Source organism: Platichthys flesus, chromosome 20 (genome assembly GCF_949316205.1).
Source record: "Platichthys flesus chromosome 20, fPlaFle2.1, whole genome shotgun sequence".
Lineage (NCBI taxonomy): Eukaryota > Metazoa > Chordata > Actinopteri > Pleuronectiformes > Pleuronectidae > Platichthys > Platichthys flesus.
Genome location: NC_084964.1, coordinates 20,861,275 through 20,888,219, shown reverse-complemented (window position 1 = coordinate 20,888,219; position 26,945 = coordinate 20,861,275). Strand labels below are relative to the sequence as shown.

The window sequence follows — 26,945 nt, the reverse complement described above, 5'->3', positions numbered from 1 at the left end:
TATCAATCCGTCCATTTAGAAAACATTATTGTGAATCAGTGAAAAAAAATGGGTGAAATGAAGACTCCATGAGGAGGCCTGAGGCCGACGCCCTCTAGTGGACCTGAGCTCCCAGCACCAAGCAGCAGAGAACACCAGGACCAGCAGGTCCACCACTGGAGCCTCGTTCTCCTCCAGATGAGAGCAGGTTCACACTGAGCACACGTGACAGGTGTGAACGAGAAGCTGCTGTAACTTCATCTATGACCATAATGTCATGTGATTATAGATCAAAGTTGGTCAAATTAGGTCATGATGCAAATAAAGGGCTAGATTTCAAATTCTTAATGTAAAATAAATATTTTTTAAAGGAAAATAAAAGTAAAAAATATTTTACTTCATAAATTATTATACAAATGTCTTTATAAAATAATCTAAGCACATGACCAATACATTTTACAATCTTCCCTGAAACAGTTTATTCCCATATAAATACTTTTTCTTAAATTAAAAACAAATTACATTAATTTTTATCTTTCACACTGAACCAACACTTATTTTAATTTTTATTGGTCATAACATGACTGAATAAAATATTGGCATGGAAAAATAGATCAAGTTTTTTCTTACAGGATAAAAAGTTACAAAAACACTGTAAAGATCATTTTTATTAATCAATGTCTTTTTAAAGCTTTTATTAAGATAGATTTGGCATCAAAGAAAATAAAAACAAAAAGGGTAATTTTAAATAATCTGAAAAAGGGACAATTTATAAAAAGCTGAATCGTCACTTTTAACCATTTTAAGCACAAAGACCAAAAACAAATTCCCCCCCGACGGCAAAACTAATCTATTTCCATCACTACAGACTAGCCAGAGCTTTTATTGTGAAAACCTTCCCTCAGACTGAGACATCCCATTGGTCAAAGCATCAACAATCAGAATCAGAAGAAAATCAAACAAACCCGTCATATGATCATTAACATCAGAATAAATAAACGTAAAGTTTCAAAGTTAAACTGTGTCCTTGATAAGGTTCAAAGGTTAAAGGTCACCGAGTCCCCTGCAGGGGGCGTGGCTGCCTTTAAATCGGTGCAGAAGAAGAAGAGGAAATTAAGACCTGTGTTACTGGTCAGAGATGATAAATCGAACTGGACGGTCATCCGTCAGTCGTGGACCTTCTCGACGTCTCGTGCAGCGTCGGTTGTGTCCCCAGAGGACGCTGCAGGACGAGGCGCGGTCACATGATGCGTCAACAGTTGGGCTGTGATTGGACAGCTGGCGACAGGGAGGGACCTGGTGCCTCACCTCTCAGAGCTCAGTGTTTGGTCCTCGTCCTCCGCCCCTCCCCTCACACTCCCTGTGGAAGTCACAGCCGTCCAGTAGGTGGCGGTACGTGGCCCGGACGTCCCGGTACAGCGGGGCAACCTCCGATTCCAGCCCCGGGAATCGAACCGGCGACTCGTTAATGAGCAGCTGCACCCGGGGGCCTCGCTGGCAGTCGTACAGGACGAAGAGCAGGTTGGCGGCGTACGGGACGATCCGGCTCGTCCGGAAACTTCTTCCTGGAAAACACGAAACTGCTTTTTCACTTCTTCAGTTTGAGACAGCGCACACACTGCAGTACTCAGAGTGACCACTAAGAGCATCTGCAGCAACCCACAGGCGTGATGTCACACTACGCCATGTCTGATTGGACGCGAGGGTGGAGGCGGGGCTTCGTACCGTGCTGTGATTGGTAGTTGTTGGCAGTGGGCGGAGTCTGGTCTTTGTAGAGTCCCAGCAGGGAGAGGAGGGGGAGGAGCGTCTCAGCGTGACCCAGCAGGATGGAGGCCGGCTCGGGGGACGCCTCGCTGGACCTGTCAGAGGTCAGAGGTCACGTGATGATGGTGATGGGTTCGTCCAATGAAAACAGATTAGAAGGAGAAAATGAACTTGATTGATTAATTGTTCTTGAATCTGGACCTGCGGGGACGTCCAGCTCTGTCGAGCGTCCTGAAGATGTGATGGAAGAGAGGACAGCTGGACAGACCGCTGATCACATGACCATGAGAGCGCTTCCAGTACTGCTTCAGGTCCGACTTGTACTCCAGCACCTGTGGAGTGACATCATCACCGATGAGATGACCTCTGACCCTCCACTGTGTGTGTGTGTGTGTGTGTGTGTGTGTGTTCAGTCACGTCTGCACCTTGGCGTCATTCTCGTCGAACAGGAAACACCACGGAGAATAAAGAGATTTGATGGAGAGCTCATAGGAACACAGGAAGAACGCTGCTTCAACAAGATCTACAGGGGACACAGAGGGACAGACGTCAGTCTACAGGGGACACAGAGGGACAGACCTCAGTCTACAGGAGACACAGAGGGACAGACTTCAGTCTACAGGAGACACAGAGGGACAGACTTTAATCTACAGGAGACACAGAGGGACAGACTTCAGTCTACAGGAGACACAGAGGGACAGACTTTAATCTACAGGAGACACAGAGGGACAGACTTCAGTCAACAGGAGACACAGAGGGACAGACTTCAGTCTACAGGAGACACAGAGGGACAGACTTCAGTCTACAGGGGACACAGAGGGACAGACTTCAGTCTACAGGAGACACAGAGGGACAGACTTCAGTCTACAGGGGACACAGAGGGACAGACTTCAGTCAACAGGAGACACAGAGGGACAGACTTCAGTCAACAGGAGACACAGAGGGACAGACTTCAGTCTACAGGGGACACAGAGGGACAGACTTCAGTCTACAGGAGACACAGACTTCTACCTGGTGTGAGTCGGTGCTGAGGAAGGTTCAGTCTCTCCTCCGTCCTCCTCCTCACTCCCTCCATCTCGTCCCCGTCTCTGAACTTGTCCACCTCCAGCAGCGCCGAGCGGTTGTTGGCCACCCCCTCCACGTAACCACGGCAACGCTCAAAGAAACGCATCAGCTCATCGTCCACAACGTGTGTGTACCTGTCCTCTGCAGAGACACAGTGTCTCACAGACCTGGGGGGGGTGAGTGTGTGTGTGTGTGTGTGTGTGTGTACCTGTCCTCTGCAGAGACACAGTGTCTCACAGACCTGGGGGGGTGAGTGTGTGTGTGTGTGTGTGTGTGTGTGTGTACCTGTCCTCTGCAGAGACACAGTGTCTCACAGACCTGGGGGTGTGTGTGTGTGTGTGTGTGTGTGTGTGTGTGTGTGTGTGTGTGTGTGTGTGTGTGTGTGTACCTGTCCTCTGCAGAGACACAGTGTCTCACAGACCTGGGGGGGGTGAGTGTGTGTGTGTGTGTGTGTGTGTGTACCTGTCCTCTGCAGAGACACAGTGTCTCACAGACCTGGGGGGGGTGAGTGTGTGTGTGTGTGTGTGTGTGTGTACCTGTCCTCTGCAGAGACACAGTGTCTCACAGACCTGGGGGTGTGTGTGTGTGTGTGTGTGTGTGTCAGGTGAAGCGCACCTGCGGAGTGGGCGTGGCCCCAGTGCTCCATCAGCCCGTCCTGCACCGCCTCCACGCTGCTCACGCACCGGTGCTTGGAGCTCGTGGTGAAGCGGACCCTCCTCTTCGTCAGGTGCTCGAGGGACAGCAGGGACGGGAACATGGCGGCCAGGCGTCCGGCCAGCTGCCGCAGCTCGTCCCTGCCCTTCAGCACCAGCTGACCTGAGGACACGTCACAGTTCAGAGGAAACAGGAAATTAGTTAATTGATACAAAACATGAATATCAAATAATATTAGAAACTAGTGACGTTGATATTTTATAAATATAAAAATACATATAAATATTCATATATATCTGACCGTCCATGTCCTCGGTGTACCACATCTCCCAGCGGCTCTGGATGTCCCGCAGCCAGTCCTCGGAGCCGGGGCCTCTGGAGGCTTCTCCCCGGACCAGCTCGCTCAGTCTCTGGATCCTGCGGATGTTCTTGGCGGTCGGGTAGCGGCTCCCGTGCCGGATGACGGCGGTCAGGTGGACCGGGGAGCAGCGCTCGCTGTCCGGGGCCATGAGGACGGACGCGTTCAAGGAGGACACGTCCCGCAGCAGCTGCGGGTTCACCTCCTCGTACCGGGTCTTCGTCCCGAAGTAAGTGGCGATGTGCGGGATGTCCGGGAGCGAGCGAGAGGAGCAGGCCGGGCGGGCGAGCAGCAGGCCGACAGCCGCCAGCAGGACACGGTTTGTGGGCAGTGAAGCGGACAACATGTCGGTGAGAACCGGAGGGAGTCAAGTCACTTTGTTGATGTTCCGGGTTCAAATGAACTTTGACCTCGAAGTCCCGCCCTCTCTGTGTCCGACCAATAACATTCCAGAAGTTTTTATATATTGTTTTTTTATTATGATCTTTTTACGACGTGTTTGTTAAAACATCTGACGTCACTCGATCGCAACTTCTTCAGCCTGGAAATAAAGATCAATGTTTCAGAGACAGGAGCAGGTGAGGACGTCAGCTGCGTGCAACCAGGTCGATACGAGGAGCTTATACACAGTAAATGTGTATATATATATATATATATATATATATATATATGTGTATATGTATATATATATATCTAACAAACTAGCTCCAGACCAGTTACTTTTCATCTCTTGTTATCTCGTGTTTCATTCACTGATGTTTGTGTAGATATGTGAAAACAAGAACTTTATTATATTTAATATAATTCTTTATATAAGGAAATATATCAGAAAGAAACCAACCACAGAACTTGTTTTTATGTTTTTATTGATTCTCCACGAGTCCATTGGCTCGCCCACTGGCCCCGCCCACGAGGACACGTGACACTCAGAAGTACTGGGTGGGGTCGCTCTTGTCACACAACTGGACATGGACGTGTGACGTGATTCCCGGATAAACGCTCTGCATGGGCATCATGGTTCCGATCCGCTCACCCTTCCTCACCGAGCCGGACGTCCGGTCTGGATTCACGTAGAACAACTTGAAGCACAGACCTGCAACAACACGAACAACAACAACACAATCAACAACACAATCAGTGAGCTGATGTAGTCTGCTGGGAGGGGGCGGGGCACCGACCTTCTGCTCGCAGGTTGATGCCGCTGTTGATGGCGGCCTTACTGGCGTCGGTGTAGACGGTGAGTCGTCCTCCGAGGGTGACGTCACACGGAGCGTAGACTGCCGCCCCGTCGCTGCACACGATGTCCAGACCTGCATGGACCCTGGTTCCCCTGAAACAACCAATCAGCTGTTGACTTGTCTCCACGTGTCTGGTGTCAACGTGTAGGCAGCTGCAGGTTGTGTGTTGGTGATCTGTGTGGTTGTGTTACCGTCTGGCTCCATAGTGACCTTGACCCCAGCTGTCCGATGTTCGCCTGTTGTTCGCAGGGTTTCCACTGCAGAGCTGCCCGAACCGAACAGCATCACACACACACAACACAGCTGCGCAGACACACACACACACACATAGCTGATTGTTTCTCTTAAGTTGTGTTGACATGTGTTGTTGCGTTTGTGTGATTATCCCGGAGCGGTGGATGACTGTCAGATCAGTAATTTCAGTTTCTCACCCAACACGACGACAGCCCCGACAGCTCTCATGTTCTGACCGGTTCTGACTGGTTCTGACCCGCCTGCCTGCTCACTCAGGCTTATAAAGATCTGAGGTTTCGACACAGTGGAAAGTCCAGAGACAAACAAACAGGGACAGGGCTTTTTATTATGTCTCAACATGAGGCCTCTGGACTCAGCAGCTGTTTACCTGACGGTTCTGAAAGTTGTTTACATGTGAGCAGATAAAAACATTAACCAGTCTCCGATACACAACAGACACAATACAGACGGCTCCTGAAAGCCTCTGAATCATGATTGTACAGAATTTGTTTTTGATGTAGTTGTAAAATGCGTCATCTTCCATAACTTGTCCAGCCTTGAGCCAAGTGGTAACAATTACTGACGTGAAAAATAAATAACTTCAGTAGAAATGTGTTGACTATAAGTTTATTACAGTTTTCTACAAACCAGACTTCATCTAGAAAAAAACAGAATTTAAGAACATGTGTTGTGTTCATGTTTTTTATCCCTGAGTTAAGTTCATGAAACTACATGAATCTTTGTTACATTACAATCATAACTGAACTAAACAACAAAGTGAAAAACATTGACACAAAAACCTACATTCACCTGATGAATCAACGTCTCATCTTACATTTCTATAAACACGACTAATGATGATGACGTCATCCTGGTTTGGAGGTAAAGAAAGAAACGAATGTGAACTGGTCACTGCGTTTGGTATCATGTGACTAACAGAACAGAATCTGATTGGACAGATGAAACCGTTTGACTTTGCTGTTTTAAAAAAAGTCAGAAGAAGGTGCTTTTATTTATTCAAGATTAATATGAACAACATTCATTCATCAAGTGGAACTTAAATCATTTTTTTCAGTTTTGTGTTTCTCTTTCTTTGCCTCCGGATTCTGATCTAATGATTTTTAACTTTCAGTTTCCAAACGTTGCTCGGCCGGGTTCCTGTTTTAACTCGGTCAGTTCAGCATCAGCCCCTCGCTCACCGGCATGTTGATGTGGGCGGTCAGCAGGGGGCAGCTCTTCCCCTCGTGCAGGACGAACACCTTGATGATGTCAGAGATGCCCTTGTCGCTGGTGCACTCCACGAAGGTCTGGACGGGGTACACGAGTCCGGGCACCAGCAGCGGGATCCTCATGTACGGGTGCTTCATGCGGTACAGGCTCTCGTCGTACAGGAAGCTGATGGCCAGGTCCATGACGGGCCGACAGGCCGCCGTGTTCTGAACGTTCAGGGTCAGTTTGAAGGACGGACCCAGACCCTGAACCACGGCGTTCATCTTCAGCGGCTCGGAGAGGCTGGAGGACACCGGCGACAGGCTGGACTCCAGGGCCTTGACGTAAGCTTTGGCAGCAGCGAGTCGCATGCGGCTCAGGTCCATCTGGAAGGCGCGGTGCATGGCCACACCGTTCTCCCGCTCCCGCAGCGTTTGGTCCACATACAGCTTGGTCTTCTTGGGCACGTTGAGGCGGACGCTCTGGGCCAGCGGCGGCCCGGGGGCGCTGTCCCTGTCGGCGAAGGCCGCCGTCCTCTTCAGGATCTTCACCATCAGGCCACCTCCCTTGGTGGTCATGATCAGCGTCCCGTCCTCCCGTCCGTACCGGCCAAAGCAGATGCTGGTGATCACGTCTGGCGTCTTGATGGTGCTCAGCAGGTTCTTGTCTCGGTACAGCTGCACCTCACAGTTAGCAAGGCCCACCAGAACCGCCTGGAACCCCCGAGTGGGAAGGTCCATGGCCGCCATGGTGGTGATGGGAGCAGGGAGGATGGTCTGCCACAGCTTCTTCCCCTGAGGACACAACGCCACACAGTTCAGCTTCTCTTGTGATTGGTCAGACTCACGTCAGGTGGTTCATAGAAGTGGAAAGACCCCCCCATGAAGTGGATTTACCTTCTGCGTGAAACCCTGCAGACTCTCGTCGCTGCAGCCGACCACGACGTTCTTCCCGACTCTGACCAGCCCGACCGGGTGAGATGCCAGCTCCACGCAGTACTTCGGTTTGTCCGACTCCCTGAGGAGACGCCAGGCGCATCACAGCTCCATCAACATCAGCTAGCGTCTTCCCGCCATGTCAGAGGTTGTGTTCATGTGTCTCACCTGCGCAGGATGTAGATGTTTCCATTGCGACACGCCACCGTGATGCGAAACTCCACGTCGAACTGACCCGTCACATCCATCATGGTGGGAGGAGCCGGCAGCGTCATCTACACGTCATTTCAAAAAGACAAGAACCAGACAGAGCTGCTGTTAGAGCTCAGAGCCTGATGACGACCCGGAGTTCCTCCTGAGTTCCTCCTGAGTTCCTCCTGAGTTCCTCCTGAGTTCCTCCTGAGTGGCCGTTACCTTGGACAGGATGATGAAGGCCTCGGGGTCCAGGACGTACACGTCGCTGCTCTCGGTCCCGATCACCAAACAGCTGACGCCGTCCTCGTCGGCCGTGCTCTTCTTCAGGGTCCCGATGCAGGTGATGACCGTCTGAATCAACATCACAGAAAATCAAAGACCCGTAATGATCACCGCCGTTTTCACTGAGACGCCACTTCCTGTCTCTCCCCCTCTGCTGCGTTCACGTCACTTTATAAGACGACATGACGGCTCCGGAAAGTGAAGCCAAATCTCTTGGTTGCCCCCTGGTGGCTGGCTGCAATATAGACTATAAACCTCCTCCATGTAAGCAGATGGGACATGGACCAAAGGAAAGAGTCTGAGTAGAAGTTCCATGAGGTTTTGCATGTTTATGATGTTCAGCACTAAAGTCACCTGCCATGTTGGTTAATTGATGAAATGATGCTGATGATGATGCAACTGTTACCTGTCGTCTGATTGGCTGCTGTTTGTGTAGCTGGACGAACTCGTCCATGTCGTTGGTCTCCAGAGAGAGAAACCTGAGCGAACGTACGGACAGGGGGACATCGGCCTTCTTCCTGATGCTCTCCAGCATCTCCTTCAGGGTCAGAGGGTCGATCTGACCCTCCCTCGCCTGCTGCCACACGTCCTGACCAATCAGAGCATAGCAACACGTCACAGGAACACTGGCATCGCAACCCTGAGACCAACCACGACACAAACACTCACCTGCTCCAGCGTATTGACCTCCAGACCGGGCAGCGTGAACTTGAAGTACGGCCTCAGGTTCTTGTAGACGTAGACGCAGGGTCCGGACGCCACGGCCACAGCGGGGACGCGTGGCTCGTGCAGGTCCATGAAGAAGGCGACAAGGCCAGAGGGAAGGTCCAGCAGGGTGCTCTCACTCAGCAGCGCCGTCCCCCGGTACACCTTCAGCTTCATGCCCGATGAACCTGAGCCCAGGTCTCCGACCACCAGCCGACTCTCCCCGTCCCCGCTCAGGTCCGCCAGGTCCACGCACGACGAGAAGCTGAAGAGGCCGGCCACCGGGTCGTAGTGAGCGTCCAGCCACTTCCCTCCATCGCTGCTCGACTCAGACATGACCACGACCTGTTCACACGTCTGACAGGAGCAGCTGCTGCAGGTGGTTACACACAGCTTAGGGTTAACACACAGGTGTGGGTTACACACAGGTGGGTTACACACAGGTGGGTTACACATATGAGCTGTTCTACCCATATTTATATATAAATATATATATAGCCTTTATATATAAATATATCTATGGTTCTACCAGCTCAGCTAATCCCGCCTCCGTCGTCATGGAAACGTGTCGTTGATCCTGTCGCGAGGGAACACGATCGATCGTCGATGTGATTGATTCAGACGAAAACAGACGATTATCTACCTGGTCCAGGTCCTGGTACGGGTCCGGGTCCTGGTCCTGGTCTGGGTCCTGGTCCTGATCCTGGTCCGGGTCCTGATCCTGATCCTGATCTGCGCCGTCCTCCTATGATGATGTCATCAACAACCGCCAGACAGTATTTTTTTAATATTTTCTTTCGGGGATTTTGTTTTGTAAATATCTAAACAGTTGAATCATGCTTTTCTATATTCTTATAATAATAATAATATTTGTGTTCGATCTTTTCATCATTTCTTGTCTCTTCAGTCGAACTTCGTAATCTCGCGAGATCCTGACCGACACCTGTGACGTTGTCTTTTTCCGGCTCTGTGATTGGTCGTCAGGTCCCGGTTTAAACAGTGGAGCTGCGTTCAGGTTCACGTGTTGTTTACCTGTTGTTTACATGTTTAACGTGATCCGGAGCAGTGACGCCCTCTGGCTCACACCCGCACGGACTGTAGCTTCAGTGACTCACGATGTCAACACACATATGATCATGGTTCTCATGTCATCTGCATATAAATCACATTATAAATCCATCATGGAGGAATCTATGAAACCGCGGGATCGCCTTATTCTCGCGAGATTTGGCGGCTGCGGCGTCGGAACCATTTGAACAAACGGCGGCGAAGCGACTCGATGTTTTCTGTGAGTTCAGAGAAAAGTCCTCAGCGTCCTGTTCTCGCACGTGTTCACATGTTCCCGCACAACATGTGAACTTGTGCGGGAACATGTGAACTTGTGCGGGAACATGTGAACAGGGACGTGTCTGTAGCAGACGTAGAAACGGTGTGTTCGTGAGGGTGAGCTAGTTGTGGCTAATGCTAACAACAACGTTAGCCTCAGTTCACTCTGAAGCTAACTCCGCTCTTTGAACTGATCTCTTTCCGTCTCTGACTGCACGTGACACTTTCCTCCGGGTTCGGTCTCGTGACCAAGTGAAGACGAACTTTGTTTCAAATCTTAAAACATCATAAACGATTAGAATGCGCCGTGGGTCGTGTTTAAACTCATCGCTGTGCAGCGCTGACTCGGATGCTGTGCCCAGTGATGTTTGTGTTTATTGTCCAACCCATAAACTTAAAATCTCATGTTTCTAACTAATGAAGGTTGAGTCTTTGTATCAAAGGAAGTTGGTGCAAAAGTTTTCAAATTCAGACTTTCGACTTTGGTTGGAATAAGTTTCCTGAAAACATCTTTGTCATTATTAAAATCATCTGACAACCATCAAACAAATAGCTCAGTATTCAGTGATGTCCTTATGAACGGGGACATGTTCTTCTGTTTTCACTGTGTCTCGTTTGAGGTTTAACTTTTGTCTTTTGTTCTGTCTGAAGTCGTTCTCTGGATTTATAATTGTCATGGTTCACATTGTGTGACCTGTTCAACAACCACATTACACATCATGGGGTTTATCCCACAACCAGAAATGTTCTGTAAATGATAGTAAGCGTGTGGGTGTGTTCACAGACATGATGGAGTCGTGTTTAGCCTGGAAGCCGGAGCGAGTGGGACCAGTGGAGGTGGATGACATCAGGAGGGACCTGCTGGGGGAATTTGCTGCTCTCCCAGCAAAGGTAGGTTAGCAGGTGTTTGACTGGACTGAGCTGATGAGCAGAACCTGGTGACCATGTGCTCCTCACGTTGACAGGGTGGAGCTCAGACGCAGTCGGAGAACCTGCAGGTGTACCTGAGGGTTCGACCGTTCACTGCACATGAGAGCGGCAACGCAGAGTCGCAGGTAACACTCAGACTCCTGAATGAAGACACAAGAACTGAGAACGGGGGGGTTCTTTTGAATGAAGGAAAATCATATGAACCTGAATAAATGTGTTTTCTTCTGAAGGAGTGTGTGACCATTGAGGGGCCGGACACCGTGGTCCTGAAGGCTCCCAGGAGCTGTCAATCAAAGTCCCTCCCACAGACAGCACAGAGGTTCAGCTTCACGCAGGTAACCGTGGCAACAGCATTGCTCTGTGCAAAGAGACGTTCACTTCACCGCTGAAGCTTTTTCAAAATGGCGTTCATGTGCTCGTCCAGGTGTTCGGTGCGGAGGCGAGTCAGAGGAGGGTGTTTGAGAGCTCGGTTCGGGGTTTGGTCCAAGACGTTCTGGAAGGAGGGAACTGTCTGGTGTTCACGTACGGAGTCACCAACGCTGGAAAGACCTTCACGTTCCTCGGTGAGGACGCCTCCCCTCATATCAACTGAGTCACTCGACAGAAGATGATTCATTGATTCTTTTCCAGAGCCCAACATAGAAACACTTTCTTATTATCTTTCTGAATAATAACTCAGAATGAATCAGCTCAGAGGGAAAATGTTGTTCAAGGTGAAGTCCAATCAACTACTGGAAACCAAAAATCAGCTGATTGACATGAGAGAAACACAGAAGACTCACACTTTAACAGACTGGAACCAGGAAATATTCAGCATGTGTTGAGTCTGCTGTCAGGTTCTGACTGTTGTTCTCACTCAGGTCCGGATCATGACTCGGGTCTGCTGCCCAGGTCTCTGTCCATCATCTTCAACAGCATCGAGGGGCGTCTGTACGCTCGGTCCGACCTGAAGCCGCAGCGCTGCAGAGACTTCACCCGCCTGACTCCAGACCAGCAGGTGGCTGAGAGCAGCAGCAAGAGGAACCTGCTGCGGCTGCTCAAAGAGGTGAGACGCACACAAACACAACACAACACAAGCAGAACCATCCTGAAGCAGCTTGAGGACGTTGTTTTCTTCTTTCTGCAGAGTGACAAAAGTCAGACGTCTGGACGGTCCACGTTTCTGGAAGGTTGGTGACTTGGTTTCAGCACAACAATAAGAAATCAGATCAGCTGCAGAACTGAACATGTGTGTGTTTGTGTTGTGTGTGTGTTGTGTGTGTGTGCAGGCTCTTCTCTCAGCACCGACAGTATGAACAGTGTCTCTGAAGCCGACAGTTTCTGTCTGGACGTCGATTCAAACATCCGTTTCTCTGTCTGGGTTTCATTCTGCGAGATTTACAATGACAACATCCATGATCTGCTGGAACAGGTGACACACACACACACACACACACACACACACACACACACACTTATGTTTTATCCAACAGGGGGTGCTCCAGATCTGCATCAAAATGTAAGGAGTTCCTCTGACTCATAAAACATCTTTCAGTTAGCGTACTGGTTCATCCAGCTGACTAACAGACAGTCGTGTTACCAGCCTCATTTCTGATGTAATAATGATGTTGGTACAAACACACACACTGTTATTACATCGTGGAGTCGTGAAAGGAACCTGGGTTTAAAGTGTCCTGACACCGATCTGTGGTCGATGGTCTGATGACTCTGTGACGTTCAGGTTCCCGGAGGTCACCACAAGAGGACGGTGCTGCGTCTGTCTCAGGACGTCAAAGGAAACTCCTTCATCAAAGGTAACACTGCAAGTGTTTGTGTCACAATGTCCCTTCTCCTCTGTTAACGGTGACATCTCTTCTCATGTTTGTGACTTTTTTTTTGGGTGTAAGATGAAATAATAAGTGTGTGTGTGTGTGTGTGTGTGTGTGTGTGTGTGTGTGTGTGTGTGTGTGTGTGTGTGTGTGTGTGTGTGTGTGTGTGTGTGTGTGTGTGTGTGTGTGTGTGTGTGTGTGTGTGTGTGTGTGTGTGTGTGTGTGTCCACTCAGACCTGCGCTGGGTCCAGGTGAGCAGCTCTGAGGAGGCGTACAGAGTGATGAAGATCGGGAAGAAGAACCAGAGTTTCTCATCCACCAAACTGAACCAGGCGTCGAGCAGGAGGTCAGCTGATCAGATTGTGTGTGTGTCAGGTGGATGTCACGTGATCATGTGACCAGCGTCTTTCTTTGTCTCTGCAGCCACAGCATCTTCTCCGTCAGGATCCTAAAAGTGGAGGATGTCGGAGTTCCCAGAGTCCTCGGCATCAGCGAGTCCGTCTCCCTGCACATGTAACTTGTGTGGCGTGTTGTGACCTCGGTGTACAGGCTGCGCTGACTGTGTGTGTTGTGTGTTTAGGTTGGCACTGTGTGATCTCGCCGGCTCGGAGCGTTGTTCTCGGACTCAAAACACTGGAGAGAGACTCAAAGAGGCGGGAAACATCAACAGCTCTCTGCTGACGCTCGGGAAGTGCATCAACGCCATGAGACTCAACCAACACGCCAAGTACGACACGCTGCTGTGTGGGTCTGTGGGAGTGTGTTAAGTGCAGGAGTGTAACTGTGTCTCCTGTCTCTGCAGGTTCCAGCATCACATCCCCTTCAGGGAGTCCAAACTGACCCACTTCCTGCAGTTCTTCTTCTGTGGTGCCGGACGCGTCTCGATGGTCGTCAACATCAATCAGAACGCCGCCTGCTTCGACGAGACGCTCAACGTCCTCAAGTTCTCTGCCCTCGCTCAGAAGGTGGACGACTCAATTCATGTCATCTCCTGTGATGTTCAACTGTAGAGAAGCTTCATTACATCTTAAATAAAAGAAGTGTTTGACCAACGATGAGACGTCCCCTCGTTCAGGTGGTGGTGTTGAACTCCAGGCCTGTGGTCCCAGACGACGCCCCCCACAGGTCGGCCATGGAACTGTCCATGATCATCGACGAGGCCGACCAGCGCAGGAACGTGTCGGGGCGGGGCCGGAAGAGCTCGCTGGTCGCCTGGGAGACGACCTTGGAGGATGTGTTTGAGGATGAAGATGATGAAGGGGAGAGTGTGATGGAGGGAACTGTGATGGAGGCAGGGGGTGAGGAGGACGAGGGGGAGGAAGAGGACGGCACCATGGAGGAAGAAGAGAAGGTAAAAATACACACAGTTATTTATGGTCTTTATTTACAGTCCCTGATGGTATTGAGTTCAACGTGTGTGTGTGTGTGTGTGTGTGTGTGTGTGTGTGTGTGTGTGTGTGTGTGTGTGTGTGTGTGTGTGTGTGTGTGTGTGTGTGTGTGTGTGTGTGTGTGTGTGTGTGTGTGTGTGTGTGTGTGTGTGTGTGTCAGTCGGACAGGGAGGCGGCGCTGCGTCTGGAGGCTCAGATTAGAGAAGAAGTCAGCTCTGAGTTCATGGAGCTTTTTAACAAGATGGAGAAAGATTACAGGTAACAGCATCGTGATCATGTGACCAGAGGCAAACTGAAGGATCAGTAACAAACCGCTCTGTTCTGTCAGTAACAACGGGCTGTCGGTCTGTGTGTGTGTGTGTCGCAGTGATCGTCTGGATAAGGAGAGGGAGATCCTGGAGGAGCGGGCCGAGAGGCGAGTAGAGATCCTGAAGAATCTGGTCAGTAAGACGGTGGACCTCTCGGCTGTAAATGCTGAAAGCAACCAGGTCAGTGTTTCCCTTTGATGGGTTAGTTGTGTCTTCACGCTGTAGTTCAGGGAGCACGCTACAGAAGCCACGTCCTGTCAGCTGATTGGTTGCTTGTCAGGAGGAACAGGTGGCTGTGTTGGAGGGAATCATCAGCTCAATGAGTGAAGACCTGGAGAAGATCAGAGAGGACGCACAGAGTGTTCAACACTGTCTGAGCAGACGCACACTCACTGGAGGTACACACACACACACACAGACACTGCAGGTACACACAGACACTGCAGGTACACACGCACAGTGTAACTGTTTGCTTGCTGTAACGTAGACCTCTGACCTCTGACCTCTGTGTGTGCTGCAGAGCTGGAGGCGTTGCGCTTGGAGAAGCAGCAGTCCCAGGATCAGCTACAGGAAGCTCTGGAGGTACTGTACCTGTCTTCTTCTGTGGTGTGTGTGACGACCCTTTCTTCTTCTAAGACAGAGCTGTACATGAACGCATCACTCGAAGGCTGGCGTGCTGCCTTCACTGCTCGCAGGATTGAATGGTTGTTTTGCTCACTCTGATTGGACAGTCATTTCCCCCTTGTGACCTCACCTGATGTCGTGCTGTTTCCTAGAGTCTGGAGCAGCAGCGACAGAAGCTCTCAGAGCTGATGGACATGTGTGAGCAGAAAGACAACGTCATCAACAAGGTGCAGGCGGCCATGGACAAGACGGTGGAGGACGCCACTCGAGACGTAAGCACGCTGCCCCCCCCATCAGAGCAGAAATGTTCAATCCATGATTCAATCAATACACCGACGGAAAAATAAACAGCGACTGTAACATGTGGTGTGCTGGTGCGTCAGAGAGCTCTGGTGGAGTCGATCAGGTCGGAGCTGCTGCAGCTTCAGGAGACGTGTCGCTGTCGGCAGAGACAAGAGGAGGACGAGGAGAGGGAGAAGAGGAAGGAGGAGGAGATTAACGAGCGGAGGAGAAGGGAGGAGGAGTTTGTGGAGTGGATGAGGGAGATGAGGACGAGTCAGAGGAGGAAGAGGGGGGAGGATGCCGAGGAAGACGTGGATGTGGAGAGTAAGGAGCTGGAGGACGAGCTGCAGAGACGACAGAAGGAGGTGGAGAACTTGAAGAAGATGCAGAGTCAGCTGACGCAGACAGTTGACGACCTGAAAGGTGAGAGCTGGACTTTAATATCTTCAAAGATATAATATGTAAACATTTCTCTTGATTACAAGTTCCACAACAAACTTTAAACTACTGCTAAATACTTGTCTGGGACCCCCCCCCCCCCCTCTCTCTCCCCTGTAGAAGTGGAGTGTGTTGAGTGTCTCTCGCTCTTTTCCTCTCTGGAGTCGGAGCAGAAAGAAGCGTCCAGGCTGACGAAGGAGAACAAAGCTCTTGTCAACGGAATCTTCCATCTGCAGACGGAGGTACAGCTCTTCTTCTTCTTCTTCTTCTTCTTCTTCTTCTTCTTCTTCTTCTTCTTCTTCTTCTTCTTCTTCTTCTTCTTTACCGTACTTGTCTGACCCGGACACAGCAGCACCCACAGTGACCCGGTGGTCTGTCACAGAACTGCCAAAAACTGTCTCAGACTCAAACCAGGTCAAGCTGAGGAGGGCTGCTTTAGACAGGGTCAGAAGGTTTAAATGATCCTCGTGGTATTTGACCACAATATGTTAGACATTTCATTAAGACCCCAAGGAGCCATATCCACTGTGTCCCCTTTAAACAACTGAGAAACTGGAACCAGGAGCTGTTTCATATTCAGGCTTGAAAGAAATGTCCTTAAACTGTTGATTAATTGATTCATTGATTAATTGATTAATTGATTATTTAACAAAATGGATGATGAGTCATTTCAGTTAATCAGTAATAAGATTGTTTCCATTGACTGGTTTGCTCTGAGCTGTAGCTCCCACTGATCTCTAACCTTTTCATATTCTGTTAATTCACCTGCCGTCCAGATGACCAGCATCCAGAAGCAGGTCCAAGAGAAGACTGACAGATCTGACAGCCTATCAGAGCAGCTCAACAGCACCCAGACCCGCCTCCAGGAGCTGCAGAGCCAATCAGAAGAGAAGAGCCAAACCATCAACAGCCTGAGAGACGAAATGGAGACACTGAGACACAGAGCAGAGGTCTCTTTGATGGGATCAGCTGTTTATATAACTGACCAGCTGATCGATCATTTATTGGTCAGCTTGTCATGATTTCAAAAGGGGGCGTGTTTAAATTGATCATCCTGTCATTAGTTATTATGATCTGTACTCCATCCTATAGCTTGTTCTTTTGTTGAATTCGCTAATTGATTAATTGATTGATTGATGTTTCAGGAGGGGGAGGGGCAGAGTGTTTTCCACACTGCCATGGACGAGCTGAAGAAGGAGAGCGAGGCGGCGCTGGAGAGATCTGCTAACAAATCACAACAGATCCAAGATCTGCTAGGAGAGAAGAGTGGACTGCAGGAAACACTGATGCACAGGTGGACTGATCACTCATCAATACTGTTATCAATCAGATTTATTGATTAATGTACAACAATACAATGTTGAAGCCTCCTCCTCCACTATTCATCAGTGAGAACAGGTGTAAGGAGCTCATGGAGGAGCTGGCCAATCAGAGAGCTGAATACTCGCGTCTGAGGGCGGAGCTGGATTCAGAGGGCGGTGCTCTGCGAGGCAGACTGGAAGAGAGGAAGAGAGAAGAGCGAGTGAAACCAGGTGAGAAAAAGTGTAGAATCATCATGAGGGTTATGGTTGAGAGCAAACAGGCTTCACCTCCTCATGACTCCTCATGAAACAATGTCCATCTTACAACTACTAACTCTGTCTGTTGGTCCCCTGTCCGTCTCCCCCTCACATGTGTCTCTGACGTGTCCCCGTTAGTGGCTCTAAGATCAGATGACCATTTATTATTCCACAATGGGGAAAATGGCAAATTTTACTCTTGAGGGTTCAGAGCAGAAGAAGTTCATCTTGTTAAGATCTGTGAGAAACACTGTAATTTGGGAATATAAGCTTTACAAATAAAATATTGTATTAAATACATATATATATATAGATATATAGATATATATATCTATATCTATATCTATATCTATATCTATATATATATATATAGATATATAGATATATCTATATAGATATATAGATATATAGATATATAGATATATCTATATAGATATATAGATATATATATCTATATATATATATAGATATATATATGTGTGTGTGTGTATATGTTCATAAATACAATTAATAACGATGAATACTGTTTGTTTCAGAGCTGCAGCGAGTGTTGATGGACAAAGAGAAACTTGTGTCAGGAGCTGTGACCCAGACTGAGTCTGTGAACCCACAAGGTAACATTAGTCTGAAACTACATCTGGTCTGTCTGTGGACCTGACGGTCTGTGGGTCTGACGGTCTGTGGTTCTGACGGTCCGTGGGTCTGACGGTCCGTGGGTCTGACGGTCCGTGGGTCTGACGGTCTGTGGGTCTGACGGTCTGTGGATCTGACGGTCTGTGGTTCTGACGGTCCGTGGGTCTGACGGTCCGTGGGTCTGACGGTCTGTGGGTCTGACGGTCCGTGGGTCTGACGGTCCGTGGGTCTGACGTGTTTCCCGTTCAGATTTGCATGAGAAGGTGAACGTGGAGGCAGAGGAGAGGAAAGGGTCGGTGGTGGAGGAGCTGAAGGAGGAGATGCATAGACTCCAGGAGAAGAGGGGGAGACGAGAGAGGGAGGAAGAAGAAGAAGGGAGGAGCAAGAAGTATGAGGAGGTGAAGAGAGAGATGGATAGACTACAGAGACTGAAGGAGGAGAGAGAGAAACACAAACAGGTCAGTTCATCACAGAGGAATCAAAACTCACCTGTAAGACTCTCTGACCCTCAACGCATGTGTCTGTGTGTGTCTGTGTGTGTCTGTGTGTGTCTGTGTGTGTGTCCATCTCCCTGAGCAGGACGTCCATGTGTCTCCTCAGAGATTAAACATGGCCGACAGGAAGAAACTCAAAACCACTGGAAGGAAGAGGAAGAGCTGCGAAGTGGAGGTGTGTCTTAGTGCATGTGTGTCTTAGTGTATGTGTGTTTGCACGTGCGTGTGTGTGTACATCATCTTGTGTGCGTGCATGTGATTGTGCGTGCGTGTGTGTGTGAACATGAAAATGATCATGTGTGTGAGTGTGAACATCATCTTGTGTGTGTTTCAGGAGCTGGTGACCAGTGAGAACAAGAGGAACAAAGAGAGAGGAAACGCACAAGGCCCTCATCAGGTGAGGGGGGGGGTGGAGAGATGTGTGAGGGGAGGGGGGGTGAGACGCTGTCTAACATGTGACTCTCTCTCTCCAGTCAGCGGTGAAGAGAGACGGCGGCGCCCTGCAGAAGATCGGAGAGTTGATCCACAGCTCTCCGTCCATCCTGGGCAGCAAAGGTCAGAGTTCAACTTCCTGTCACCGTCAAACGTCCCATCAACACAAACACAGCCCCCTGGTGGACAGTCACACAAGTACAATGAATTTAATGTTATGATTTTGAGACGTTTAACCTTGAAGGGATAGTTCAGTTGAATCAACTGTTAACTGATTCATTACACAAAATCAAACAATAGAAAAACAGGGGATGATATGGAGGTATCTGCTCCTGTGATGTCATCAAGTGTCCACAAGCCCAGACATTCAACTGCATCGTGTTTTAAGACTCAACGTCCTCCTCCGGAAGAGGCTGAGCTAGCGGCCGCACACGATGGTGTGAACTCACCTCGTAGGAACATGTCCGAGTCCTTCAGGCTCCAACTGTGTGAACGTCGCGGCTTGATGACATCACAGGAGCAGAATGGAGCCCTTTAACAGAAAAGATTCTTTTGTTTCCTGATTTGGTTTCTACTCGTCCTCTCTGCAGCTAAAACCATCATGGGCCTCGTCAGCGGACACGCCGTGGAGAGGGAGGCGGTGACCACAGTGAGCCGACCCCGGCGAGGACGGAGGAAGCTTTATAAAACAGAGGCTTCGTCGCCACTGTTTGTCTCTCCGCACATGGTGAGACAGGCGGCCATTTTATTAACAAGTCATTAAGGATTTTAAAACAGTCTGAGCCAATCACAGTCATGAGATGTGTCCCACCTGTAGCCTGCATGGTCATGTGATGTGGATCTAATGTGGCGTGTTGTTTTGATCCAGACGACCGGAGGAGTGGAGGAGGAGAAGGAGAGTGATCACCTGATCATCAGGAGACAGCTGCGCTCCAAAACCTGCAGGAAGTGACCTCATCGTCTCGTGACATCACTGCAACGCTTTTTACGACATCAGAAGAATCAAATCTGACACTTTTCTTGTGTTTGGCTAAATTACTGCACAGTTCATGTTCTTGTTTTGTCTAATGAATATTTTTAGATATTTACTTTGTGGTTTCAGGACCTTTTTGTTGTCGGGTCAATAAAGCGAGAATGTTGAATCTTTCATTTGATGAAAAAAATAAAAACTATTCTCGGCCTCCTCTGCTTCACTTTACTGCTACGGTGGCTGAGGAGGTCCAAACTCACTGAAACCTGCATAAAGAAGAACAAGAAGGGAAATTCAACACTAATCTGATTTTATACATATATAATTTTGTATATTGTCAGCTCTGTTAACAGCCTAAAAAGTATATACGCAGAAAACATTCACTGTATATATTCACAGTAAATAACAGGCATGTGTGTGTGTTTGTGTACACACACTGTGGCCTTCAAATATACCACAGGCACAGAATGTGTTTGATTTCACACAGATCACAGTTTTTTATATAAACTTATTTCTGAAACGGATTCTTATGACACCAGTTTGTGTCAGTGGTTAATTCTACACACACAGAGTAAATACGTGAAACCGAACAGATTATGTTTCACTGGCTGATCCTCAAACTGGGTATGAATCAGAAAATGTTGATTAAAACCAGAAGTAAATGAAAATGTAAGGATTTAAAACCAAAACAGGAAACACGTGACTTTGACAGAATGTTCATTGTTTGCTTCACTTGTTTTTCTCACGTGACAAATGTTTAATAGAAGACATTTTATTTTCTGTGAATGTTCTGATCTAGAACAGCGTCTGTCACCCAGGTACCAAACAGGTGGACTGTTCTTCCTTCACTCCTGTCTTTTCATCATAAAACAACCAGCAGGACTCTTATTTTGACAGGAACAGGAAGCTCACAGTCAGAATGAACGTGATTGTTCCTCTGAAATAAAAACAGGAGCTCAACGCTACGAGCTGAAAGCGAGGACACGGTCTGATTGGCTGATAGGCCGAGGGGGAGGGGCTCATTCTTGGAGGCAGCAGCGACGAATCCCGGCAGCGGTACAGAGGATGAGCGCACTCGCCAGCTGGGCGGAGCCACTGAGGAGGAACGTGGCTGTGTAACTTCCTGTGATGTCAACCAGCCAACCTGCAGACCACAGAAGAAGAGTTCAGTCGTGACATCAGACCAATCAGAAATAAGAATGAGCCCTTGCCAGGCGTCATGTCATGGCTTAAAGTAAATGTTTGAAGGCTAATTACAAAATGCTAATTGCTAACGTGTGATCATTGTGCTCACCTGCGAAGGGGGGGCTGACGAGATATGGGACGGCGTGGAGGAAATAGACCACACCCAGCGCCGAGGACAGGTGCTGAGCTCCCACCACATCCGACGTCACCACGGGGATCAGCGCCACGTAGGCGCCATCGAAGTATCCGAAGAGAACCGCAAAGGGCACGAGAACCGGGAACGAGCGAAGCAGCGGCAGGAGGAGGCAGCAGAGACCCTCCATGGCCACGGACAGGATGTAACAGGTGAGACGGTACGGCTTCAACCACCTGAGACAGGTCAACACAACCACATTACACAACCACAGTGAATTATTGATCTGCTCGTTACTTCTTTGTCCTTTAAAGAGAAAGAAGAAGAAGAGGTCAAACAGTTTGGATTCGAACGATGAGTTCACTGTCCGTCGGTCAGCAGAGTGTCGACGCGTCTCCAGAGATGAGTTCAAACCGCTCTCATTCTAACGCTGCCATCTTGTGGTGAGGTGGTCTGTGCAGTGAGGGAGGAGCCGGGGATGAGTGGCAGCTCTCTGATAGAAGACAAACCAGGAGACAAACTGACCCTTTAAAGGGGACATATTATGAAAAATCCACTTGTGTAGTGCTTCTACACGTTAATGTGGTATCTGGTAAGTCAACCGTCCCAAAACTCTGGAAAAAAACAACTCCCGCGATTGGTTGTGGTTCCTCTATGTAAGAAACTATACCATGGAGTGCGTCGAATGGGAATACAACCATAATTAACGTCATAGTCGGTCTACATGGCATATCCCCCCCCCCCCCCCCCCCCTGGAGGCGGAGATCTGGTGGAGGAGGAGACCGGGTTACATTACGAGCCATAGCACAGGTGTTACCTGGGAAGCTAGCCGAGGGGGGAGGCTAACCAGCCGGTGAGCGGGGTGAGAGATCTGGCCGAGAAGCAGAGCCTGCGGTCGGGGTAAGTCACATTCCCAACCCCCCCTCCTCAGCTCGGGCTCGCTGGGTGATGTCGTCGGGATGCTGGCTCCATGTCAGCAGCTCGCTTCTGGTGGACCTGTCGGTGTTTGTTTACGATTAGCAGCAGGGAGCTAACGCTAGCTTGCTGTTAGTTTGTGTTTAAAGTTGCAGCACTTTCTGGAATGGCACTCAAACAGGTCAATCTGAGGACGGCTGTTCTAAATGATCCTTGTGGTATTTTGACCAAAAAATGTTACAGACATTTCATGAAGACCCCAAGGAGCCAGATCAACTGTGGTGAAATGGGCACAATATGTCTCCTTTAAGGTTTGAGGTCGACTGCCGCTGATTGGTTTGTTGACTCATGTCTGTAGCGTTATCGTGTCGCTGCAGCTTTTGCGTCCACGGTTTTCTGACGTCGTTGTTTCAACAGAACAAATTAGGGTCAGAGGTCGGGTCCGGGTCAGCCCGTTAACCACAACCTTCCTGTACAAATACATTTCAATGATTATTGTCACAATGTTTGTTCCACTTTCCTTCGTCTGAGTCACTTCGAACACACAAAGTCTCAACTGAGTCAGTCGTGATAATTCAAGTATAATTTGAACAATAACTTAAATAAATAATGTAAATAATATTGAACAGCTCGTTCGGATCGTTTCAATTAAAAGTGTCTGAATGATTTTCATGTTGATTATAGTTTACACCCCTCGACCTCGTCTGCTGTGATTGGTTCACAGACAGAACCCCACCCGGGTGACTTCCTGTCTGGTGGAGTTGTACCTGTGGTCGGTCAGCCAGCCGAATGTGATGTTCCCCACGATGTCAATGACTCCGAGGACGGACATGAGGAAGGCGGCGTGCTGGTGGCTGACGCCGGCGTGCAGAGCATAGGGCACCAGGTAGACGAAGGGGAGGCTGCAGCCGCTGGCTAAGAACAGGAAGGACACGGCCAGGAGCAGGAAGTCCGGCAGCAGCAGGAAGCGGTACTCCCTACTGGACCAGGAGCTGAAGCAGCGCCTCCGCTCCACCTGAGGGGCGGGGTTTCCTGGCAGCAGGGGCAGCGACGGTGAAGACGAAGGAGAGGGCGACGCCCCTAAGGATGAACATCCACCTTCAGAGAGCTTCACTGCGAGTTGGGCGTCCTGCGGGGACACGGGACCTGAGGAGGGAGACGGACAGATGTCAGTGAACGTTCGTCTACACGTGATCTGTCGAAATGAAAATCATCGTATCGCTGCTCCTCACCACGTCTGTCCTCCCCCTCTGACTCCGCCTCCTCCTCCCGCAGTGTGATTGGTCGAAGAAGCGCCCCACAGACGCAGAGGTTGGCGACGAAGGCGCTGAGGACGAGCAGCGCCCCCCTCCACGTGTACAGCTGGATCAACCGCTGCACCGCCGGGGCCAACACGAAGGTCCCGATGCCGCTGCCCGACATGGCCACGCCGTACGCCAGGGCCTTCCTCCGCCGGAAGTAACAACCCACCAGGGCGATGGCCGGCGTGTAGCAGAGAGCGAAACCCAGACCTGGACAACGAGGACATGTTCACCTGTGAGGACATGTTGACCTGTGAGGACATGTGTGGACATATGAGGACATGTGAGACCATGTGTGGACATGGGAGGACATCTGTGGACATGTTGACCTGTGAGGACATGTGAGGACATGTATGGACATGGGAGGACATGTATGACCATGTGTGGACATGGGAGGACATCTGTGGACATGTTGACCTGTGAGGACATGTGAGGACATGTATGGACATGGGAGGACATGTGAGACCATGTGTGGACATGGGAGGACATCTGTGGACACGTTGACCTGTGAGGACATGTGAGGACATGTGTGGACATGGGAGGACATGTGAGACCATGTGTGGACATGGGAGGACATCTGTGGACATGTTGACCTGTGAGGACGCCCATGAAGACATAGAGCAGCTCCAGGCTGCTGGTGAAGGAGCTGAGGAGGAGGCCACAGGACGAGATGAGTCCTCCCAACATCACCGTCCCCCGGCAGGACCACCGGGTCCCGATCAGACTGCCCACAGGAGCTGGACACACAAACACACAGCTGCAGTCAGAGCGGTGCAGCGCCCCCTGCAGGCTGCTGGTGGGTGAAGGCACTGACCAAAGAGCATGGTGGTGCAGTCCAGCAGACTGTGGATCCACGCTGTCTCCGAGTAGTCGGCTCCAAAATGAGCCTGAAACTCCATGAAGAAGATGGAGATGCACCTGCAGACAGACAGGGATCAGCTGAGTCAGTTTTGTTACGTCCACTGAGGTTTCTGGACTTCATGTAAATTATCTTAATGGTTAAACTGGGACCACAGTCCACCTGCTCTTGCAATGATCCACTTCCTAGTAAGTGGTTGACAGGAGATCTGAGGGAGAACTAGTCTCATGGAACCGACGTGGTTCAGAAAATGATTATCGCTCGGAGGTCACGACTCGATCCTCCATTAACCACCTGGTTCTGGAACATGCTCTCTGATTGGACCCGAGGTTCACGAACCTCACGAACCCTGAGAACGACGTTTAATCTGGGAAATAACAGACAGGATTAAAAGTGAAGGGCTTCCTGTCTGTGGCTCAGCAGCTGATCTCAGGGTTGATGGTTCCAGCTCCAAGGGCAGTTGAGCAACTTGAAACTCAAAGTTCTCCTCATGTTTTGCTCTTCAAGTTTTGATTATTTTATTATATTTAATTTTCTGTGTTTGATGATGAAACGTCTCAGATGTCCATCGTGTCTCAATCTGCTTCTGAGACCTGAACTGTTTTACTTTATATTAGTTTGATATCTGTGTGGCTCATCTTTAATGTTTTAAAGGGCCTTGAGAGAATGTGTATCATGATTTGACGGTACACAAATACAATTGAAATGAATTGAACTTTCAGTTTTCATGTTTCGTCCTCGTTGTTCAGGTGTCAGCGTCTCGGTTTGAGACCTCTCGTTTGTCCTGGTCCCCTGTGGGTGAACTCCCTCTGAGCTGACCAGGCACCATGCACACATTCAGGCTAGCTTAGCTTAAACACTGGAAACAAGGGGAAACTCCTTTAGGGATCAAAATGAACATGTTAGAAACTGTTTCCAGTCTTTGTGCTATGCTAAGCTATCTCCCCCCCCCCCCCCCCCACTGTTTCTGGGCTTTATGCTAAGCTAAGCTATCTGTCTCTTTATAGAACTACAAACTGTTTGATTAAACTACAATTTGTGACGGACAGTCTTTCACAAAGAACAAAACAAAAGTTGAATATATATATATATATACTAGAATATACTGTGTGTCCTCCATTAATAGTTAAAGAGAGAGAGAGAGCTTCTGTTAACACCACACACACACACACACACACACACACACACACACACAGTGTTACCTGGTCACTGCTCGTGTGCAGACCGTCACCATGAAGCAGGAGCCCACGACCACCCAGCCCCATCCCCCGTCCGGAGGAGACGCCTCGCTGCTCCGCTGCTTCACCTCAACCATGACTGCAGCTTCAGACTGAGCTGGACTCCTTTGGTCCTGGTCCTGGTTTTAATTGAGGTTCAGGTTCAGGTTCAGCTCCTCTGCTGATGGGAGGCGACTGGCCTCCGGTCAATAAGTCACCACCCGGCCCTCAATCATTAACCCACCTCTCGTCCTGATCCCTGGACGTGAGGAGGTATTAACCAAGCGCTCCCACATTCACAGGAGCATCAGGGCCTGGACCAGGAGCAGGACCAAGAGAAGGGCCTGGACCAGGGGGAGGAGCAGGACCTGGACCAGGAGCAGGACCAAGAGAAGGGCCTGGACCAGGGGGAGGAGCAGGACCTGGACCAGGAGCAAACCCAAGAGAAGGGCCTGGACCAGGGGGAGCATCAGGGCCTGGATCAGGAGCAGGACCCAGAGAAGGGCCTAGACCAGGGGGAGGAGCAGGACCTGGACCAGGAGCAGGACCCAGAGAAGGGTCTGGACCAGGGGGAGGAGCAGGACCTGGACCAGGAGCAGGACCAAGAGAAGGGCCTGGACCAGGAGCAGGACCAAGAGAAGGGCCTGGACCAGGGGGAGGAGCAGGACCTGGACCAGGAGCAGGACCCAGAGAAGGGCCTGGACCAGGGGGAGGAGCAGGACCTGGACCAGGAGCAGGACCCAGAGAAGGGCCTGGACCAGGGGGAGGAGCAGGACCTGGACCAGGAGCAGGACCCAGAGAAGGGCCTGGACCAGGGGGAGGAGCAGGACCTGGACCAGGAGCAGGACCCAGAGAAGGGCCTGGACCAGGGGGAGGAGCAGGACCTGGACCAGGAGCAGGACCAAGAGAAGGGCCGTGACCAGGAGCAGGACCAAGAGAAGGGCCTGGACCAGGGGGAGGAGCAGGACCAGGAGCAGGACCAGGAGAAGGCCCTGGACTGGAGCAGAAATAAGACCAGGACCCTCTAACTGAACCGACCTCCTCCAACCCACACTGCACTCAGAAGGCTCCGGTCCATCTCCAACACCTCTGGGTCGCAGCCACAGTTTGTGACTGAGATTATTTTGTCTCAGTTTCCTGTTTTTCTGAACACAGATAATATGAGTAAAATATGAACTTTAACTTCCAACCTCCAAATTCACACCTTCCTCATCTTTATCATCATCATCACCTTCATCATCATCATCTTTATCATCACCTTCATCATCATCATCTTTATCATCATCATCACCTTCATCATCATCTTCATATTTATCTTCATCATCACCTTCATCGTCTTCATAACCATCATCACCTTCATCATCTTTATCATCATCATCTTTATCATCATCACCTTCATCATCATCATCATCATCATCGTCTTCATCATCATCATCACCTTCATCATCTTCATCATCATCATCACTTTCATCATCACCTTCATCATCATCTTCATCATTATCATCACCTTCATCATCTTCATCAT

At 49.7% G+C, this 26,945-nt stretch overlaps 5 protein-coding genes and 1 long non-coding RNA gene across 10 annotated transcripts; 1 reads left to right on the top strand and 5 right to left on the bottom strand.

Moving 5' to 3' along the window:
- Positions 1-657: 657 nt before the first annotated feature.
- On the bottom strand, positions 658-4,532 carry minpp1b (multiple inositol-polyphosphate phosphatase 1b). 2 transcript variants are annotated; one of them, XM_062378477.1, is made up of 7 exons: positions 3,764-4,532; positions 3,424-3,624; positions 2,755-2,949; positions 2,169-2,266; positions 1,945-2,075; positions 1,705-1,838; positions 658-1,544 (listed from the first exon to the last, which is right to left on the bottom strand). In XM_062378477.1, exons 1-7 carry the CDS (start codon positions 4,164-4,166, stop codon positions 1,291-1,293), a joined length of 1,416 nt encoding a protein of 471 aa, XP_062234461.1. In that variant the 5' UTR covers positions 4,167-4,532; the 3' UTR covers positions 658-1,290. The 2 variants fall into 2 exon arrangements, with proteins under 2 accessions (XP_062234461.1, XP_062234462.1); XM_062378478.1 differs by lacking the exon at positions 2,755-2,949.
- A 137-nt stretch (positions 4,533-4,669) lies between these two features.
- On the bottom strand, positions 4,670-5,618 carry LOC133931573 (leukocyte cell-derived chemotaxin-2-like). 2 transcript variants are annotated; one of them, XM_062378479.1, is made up of 4 exons: positions 5,490-5,618; positions 5,250-5,361; positions 4,999-5,150; positions 4,670-4,913 (listed from the first exon to the last, which is right to left on the bottom strand). In XM_062378479.1, exons 1-4 carry the CDS (start codon positions 5,518-5,520, stop codon positions 4,747-4,749), a joined length of 462 nt encoding a protein of 153 aa, XP_062234463.1. In that variant the 5' UTR covers positions 5,521-5,618; the 3' UTR covers positions 4,670-4,746. The 2 variants fall into 2 exon arrangements, with proteins under 2 accessions (XP_062234463.1, XP_062234464.1); XM_062378480.1 differs by having other exon boundaries at positions 5,041-5,150.
- Positions 5,619-5,903: 285 nt separating this feature from the next.
- On the bottom strand, positions 5,904-9,382 carry bbs1 (Bardet-Biedl syndrome 1). Its single transcript, XM_062378474.1, has 7 exons — positions 9,262-9,382; positions 8,583-8,991; positions 8,320-8,502; positions 7,851-7,982; positions 7,605-7,711; positions 7,398-7,518; positions 5,904-7,295 (listed from the first exon to the last, which is right to left on the bottom strand). The coding sequence occupies exons 2-7, from the start codon at positions 8,952-8,954 to the stop codon at positions 6,465-6,467; spliced, it is 1,746 nt and encodes a 581-aa protein (XP_062234458.1). The 5' UTR covers positions 8,955-8,991; positions 9,262-9,382; the 3' UTR covers positions 5,904-6,464.
- Positions 9,383-9,809: 427 nt separating this feature from the next.
- Positions 9,810-20,021, top strand: LOC133931568 (kinesin-like protein KIF20B). Its single transcript, XM_062378473.1, has 31 exons — positions 9,810-9,906; positions 10,729-10,835; positions 10,910-10,999; positions 11,105-11,209; positions 11,299-11,437; positions 11,735-11,919; positions 12,001-12,043; positions 12,143-12,285; positions 12,595-12,667; positions 12,917-13,028; positions 13,106-13,177; positions 13,263-13,409; positions 13,485-13,647; positions 13,758-14,033; positions 14,231-14,328; positions 14,438-14,558; positions 14,659-14,776; positions 14,899-14,960; positions 15,155-15,274; positions 15,386-15,707; positions 15,843-15,964; positions 16,499-16,672; positions 16,868-17,016; positions 17,112-17,254; positions 17,818-17,895; positions 18,164-18,372; positions 18,494-18,583; positions 18,743-18,805; positions 18,882-18,963; positions 19,431-19,567; positions 19,709-20,021. The coding sequence occupies exons 2-31, from the start codon at positions 10,731-10,733 to the stop codon at positions 19,790-19,792; spliced, it is 3,825 nt and encodes a 1,274-aa protein (XP_062234457.1). The 5' UTR covers positions 9,810-9,906; positions 10,729-10,730; the 3' UTR covers positions 19,793-20,021.
- Positions 17,089-19,751, bottom strand: LOC133931575 (uncharacterized). The gene is made up of 3 exons (XR_009911912.1): positions 19,652-19,751; positions 19,290-19,372; positions 17,089-17,217 (listed from the first exon to the last, which is right to left on the bottom strand). It is a non-coding gene; the product is annotated as an uncharacterized LOC133931575 (long non-coding RNA).
- A 492-nt stretch (positions 20,022-20,513) lies between the features above and the next one.
- slc16a12b (solute carrier family 16 member 12b) lies at positions 20,514-25,587 on the bottom strand. Of its 3 annotated transcripts, XM_062378476.1 has the most exons (7): positions 25,406-25,578; positions 24,159-24,262; positions 23,938-24,081; positions 23,276-23,554; positions 22,811-23,189; positions 21,105-21,364; positions 20,514-20,954 (listed from the first exon to the last, which is right to left on the bottom strand). In XM_062378476.1, the coding sequence occupies exons 1-7, from the start codon at positions 25,516-25,518 to the stop codon at positions 20,830-20,832; spliced, it is 1,404 nt and encodes a 467-aa protein (XP_062234460.1). In that variant the 5' UTR covers positions 25,519-25,578; the 3' UTR covers positions 20,514-20,829. The 3 variants fall into 3 exon arrangements, 2 of the variants coding, with proteins under 2 accessions (XP_062234460.1, XP_062234459.1); XM_062378475.1 differs by having other exon boundaries at positions 23,938-24,262; positions 25,406-25,579; XR_009911911.1 differs by lacking the exon at positions 20,514-20,954 and adding an exon at positions 21,946-22,124 and having other exon boundaries at positions 21,228-21,364; positions 23,938-24,262; positions 25,406-25,587.
- Between the last annotated feature and the right edge of the window lie 1,358 nt (positions 25,588-26,945).